The sequence below is a fragment of the Suncus etruscus genome, chromosome 9 (assembly GCF_024139225.1).
Source record: "Suncus etruscus isolate mSunEtr1 chromosome 9, mSunEtr1.pri.cur, whole genome shotgun sequence".
NCBI lineage: Eukaryota > Metazoa > Chordata > Mammalia > Eulipotyphla > Soricidae > Suncus > Suncus etruscus.
Window position 1 is genome coordinate 57,245,146 of NC_064856.1, and position 2,522 is coordinate 57,247,667.

A 2,522-nucleotide genomic window follows, 5' to 3' on the forward strand; every position below is an offset into this window, starting at 1 on the left:
TTACTTTGTCAAAATACCACTTTCAAAGCAATATTTGATTTATAAAAGGAAGAAAAAATATATAAATATAAAGAAGAAATCGATCAAATATGGCACTAATTTGAGAGATTGTGGGATTTATTTTTTTACTGGAAACTTAAAATAATGGAATCCATAGACATACATATGAAGAAAGTATGTTATAGAAATCATCAAGAGGTTATTTAAAATTATATTGGACAAATAAAGTAATACAAGACAAACTCAAAGAAGTATGAATCGGGGCCGGTGAGGTGACGCTAGAGGTAAGGTGTCTGCCTTGCAAGCGCTAGCCTAGGAAGGACTGTGGTTCGATCCCCCGGCATCCTATCTGGTCCCCCCAAGCCAGGTGCAATTTCCGAGCGCTTAGCCAGGAGTAACTCCTGAGCATCAAACGGGTGTGGCCCAAAAAACAAACAAACAAAAAAAGTATGAATCATTCTATTGTTGTAAAAAGAAGATAATAGCAAAATTTGTGGAATATCATATTTACAGGTAAGACAGAAGAAAAAAACACACTGAGTTTTTAGTATAACCAAAGAAAACTAAGATTGTATGGAATGAAAACAAAACAAATAAATATTCACATTTACCTCAACAGGAACAATTTACAGCAGAGATGCAATCTGAAAATTATACCAGTGTGACAGAATTCATCCTTTTGGGATTAACAAAGAATCCTTCACTTTGCATCATCTTCTTTGTGATATTTTTAGGAATTTATGCTTTTACATTAGTTGGTAACATCAGTATAATCATTTTAATAAAAAGCTGTTCCCAGCTTCACTCCCCCATGTATCTCTTCCTTAGTCATTTGGCCTTTGTGGACATTGGGTATTCCACATCAGTTGTACCTATAATGCTTATAGGATTTCTGAAATACAGACTGGTCCTCCCTGTTACTGGCTGTGAAGTACAGCTCTGTACTGTGGTCATGTTTGGAACAGCTGAGTGTTTCCTGCTGGCTGCAATGGCCTATGATCGCTATGTAGCCATCTGCTCCCCACTGCTCTATTCCACCCACATGTCTTCTAGAGTCTGCATTGGATTACTGGGAACTTCTTACTTGGGTGGATGCGTAAATTCTTGGTCATTTGCTAGTTGTGTGTTGAGTTTGTCTTTTTGTGGACCAAATGAGATAAATCACTTTTTCTGTGATTTTTCTCCTCTATTGAAGCTATCTTGCTCAGATATCTCCCTTATTGAAATTATCCCTGCCATCTCATCTGGGTCCATCATGGTGGTTACAGTGTTTGTCATAGCTCTCTCATATATCTACATCCTCATCACAGTCCTGAAGATGCGCTCCACAGAAAGTCGTCATAAAGCCTTCTCCACATGCTCGTCCCATCTTACTGCAGTCACACTGTACTATGGAACTATTTTCTTCATTTATGTCTTGCCCAAATCCATCTACTCAACTGAGCAGAATAGAGTGATATCTTTGTTCTATACAGTGGTAATTCCCATGCTAAACCCACTCATTTATAGTCTGAGGAACAGGGATGTGAAGGAGGCTTTCAGAAAGACAACTGTCCGGATATTTTTTTAGAATTTATTCTTAGCAGCTCAGGTGTCCAAAAAAAGTTTGTTCCCAGCTTTACAGTTATGATCTACTAAATACTACTTCAATGATAGAGTAAATAAAAACCATGATTTTATCACTTTAGTAAAATGTTAACAACTAGGAGATACCTTATAATTATTATAATATTAATAATTATTATTGAATCCTATAGTACTAAGTACAATTTAATAACCTTATGTATTAAAATGACTTTTATTTTGGCATATTAGGTTCAAATCTAAGAACATTTCATAACTTATTTATCTTTCACAAGAAAGGAAGAATTATTATTGTGCTGTTTCTTTTGCAAATAAATCAGACTATTTTACAAATAAATCATCTAGGCGCAGAAGCATTAAGAAGTGATAAAAATTATAGGCAGTTCTAGAGCCAGATGGTTATGACTACAATGCCACTATGAATAATTTATGCAAATTAATAAATTAAAGATAATTAAAAGAATAGAAGATTAGATGGAATCAAACCAACTCAAACAAAACTAAAGTGAATTTGAAGAATCACCTTGATTATTATAAAAATATAATATTAAAGATGTCACATACAATAAGGCACTCATTGCCTCCTTGAAAAATGTTTTTAAATGTTATTTGGAACATCATGTCTTACAATATTGTTAATAATTGGCTTTAGTGCATATGCTGTTTCAAACTATAGCCATCACCAATATGTCAACTTTGCCCCATTATAGTCTCAGTGTTGTATCTCATCTACCCTTCAAACGACTTTTTCCATGATTTCTGATAAGCTTAGCTATATAGGCCAGTTTCCAAATTTTGTTGCCTTTGACTACTTGTTATTTAATTATAATGCCTCTTTTTATGTCACAAATGGAAAGATATTCTGTTTTTTCACCTTTTCTTCTGACTAACTTCACTCAACATGATACTCTTTACATCCATGTAGCAGCAAATTTATG

The 2,522-nt window shown here is 34.2% G+C and overlaps 1 protein-coding gene across 1 annotated transcript; it reads left to right on the forward strand.

Annotated features, from left to right (window-relative positions):
• The first annotated feature begins 637 nt into the window (after positions 1-637).
• On the forward strand, positions 638-1,570 carry LOC126018524 (olfactory receptor 491-like). The gene has a single exon (XM_049780654.1). It carries the CDS (start codon positions 638-640, stop codon positions 1,568-1,570), a length of 933 nt encoding a protein of 310 aa, XP_049636611.1.
• The last annotated feature ends 952 nt before the right edge of the window (positions 1,571-2,522 follow it).